At 38.1% G+C, this 1269-nt stretch overlaps 1 protein-coding gene across 1 annotated transcript; it reads left to right on the forward strand.

Moving 5' to 3' along the window:
• The first annotated feature begins 310 nt into the window (after positions 1–310).
• On the forward strand, positions 311–739 carry LOC110793440 (B3 domain-containing protein REM1-like). Its single transcript, XM_021998318.1, has one exon. The coding sequence runs from the start codon at positions 311–313 to the stop codon at positions 737–739; it is 429 nt and encodes a 142-aa protein (XP_021854010.1).
• The last annotated feature ends 530 nt before the right edge of the window (positions 740–1269 follow it).

Genomic DNA, 1269 nt, shown 5'->3' on the forward strand with positions numbered 1-1269 from the left:
ACCAAACATGCATCATGCATATAACCATACACCAACGATAAGCAATTCTCACCATGTATAACCTCCCCCATTTTACGATTACCTTCACCGAGGGTGGGCTAAATGACAACCGCGTCAAAGTGGTAAAATACATTTTTCTCAAAGTCCTTGTTATTGTCATTATTTTCATACACTTCGTCTATTATATTTGTATAATATTGTTTTACGGCCAATTTACCCCATGTGTACGTAATGCTTGCAAGAAATACCGCCTAAGTTTAATAAGGCTAAGGACATATGGCGCAGGAATTTACATTTTGGTAGGATATGCATGGCAAACACACCAAGGGAATGGCACATTGCAATTTGGCGTGCAAAGGAGTTCTTGTACATCGGGGCTGGGTGGGAACATTTCGTTGATGATTTACATCTTCGAGAAGGAGATGTATTGTATTTCTATTATGCTGGGCTCGGTGTCTTTCATGTCAGGGTTTACAATACCGACATGGTGGAGAGGTTCTTTGAAGAGCCCGCCGAACCTGTTGACGTGGAGGAGGCTGCTATAGGGGAGGAGGTTGTTAACGTGGAGGAGGATGCTATAGGGGTGGAGGTTGTTGATGTGGAGGTGGCTCCAATAGAGGTGGTTGTTGACGTGGAGAATGTTACGGAAGAGGCTGCTATAGGGGAGGCTTCTGTAGAAGAGGTTGTTCACGTGGAGGACCGGGAGGAGGCTGTCGTAAAATATGCTACACGGGGCTGATAACGTGAAGAGCCTCTCGTAACAGAAACCTTGCACATTTCTCGCATTCATTATGGATGCTGGATTGTGTGTGGGTTGTGTAAATAATTTACTTATGTCGTGTGTGAATTGTGTGTGTGAATTGTGATAATTGTTTTTAATTGTGCATTGTAATAATTAACTTATATTGCGGATTGTAATAATTAAATACCATTTGTAGTGCCAGATTTGATGTTTTTCATTAAAACTCATGGAACATCAACGGTTTAAACATGGCTTGTAGTTTTAGCAAATTTAAATTATAACAGAGATAATCCAAAAAAACTACCAATTACCCATTGTGTTTTACAACCTTAATCCATAAAACGACACAAAACGATCATTAGAATACTCAAACATGACTAACTTATGATTACTATTTTGCCAACAAATAATATCCTAACATATAGGAATACCTTTTTAATAGCAAAAAAAATATTAGTCTGGCATAAAATATTTAACTGTGTTTACTAAAAATACTAGTATGTTATAAAATATCGACACTTATTTAA

Source organism: Spinacia oleracea, chromosome 6 (genome assembly GCF_020520425.1).
Source record: "Spinacia oleracea cultivar Varoflay chromosome 6, BTI_SOV_V1, whole genome shotgun sequence".
Taxonomy (NCBI): domain Eukaryota; kingdom Viridiplantae; phylum Streptophyta; class Magnoliopsida; order Caryophyllales; family Amaranthaceae; genus Spinacia; species Spinacia oleracea.

Coding starts and splice junctions, on each gene's coding strand:
- LOC110793440 (XM_021998318.1), top strand. CDS start 311: ATGGCAAACACACCAAGGGAATGGCACATTGCAATTTGGCGTGCAAAG.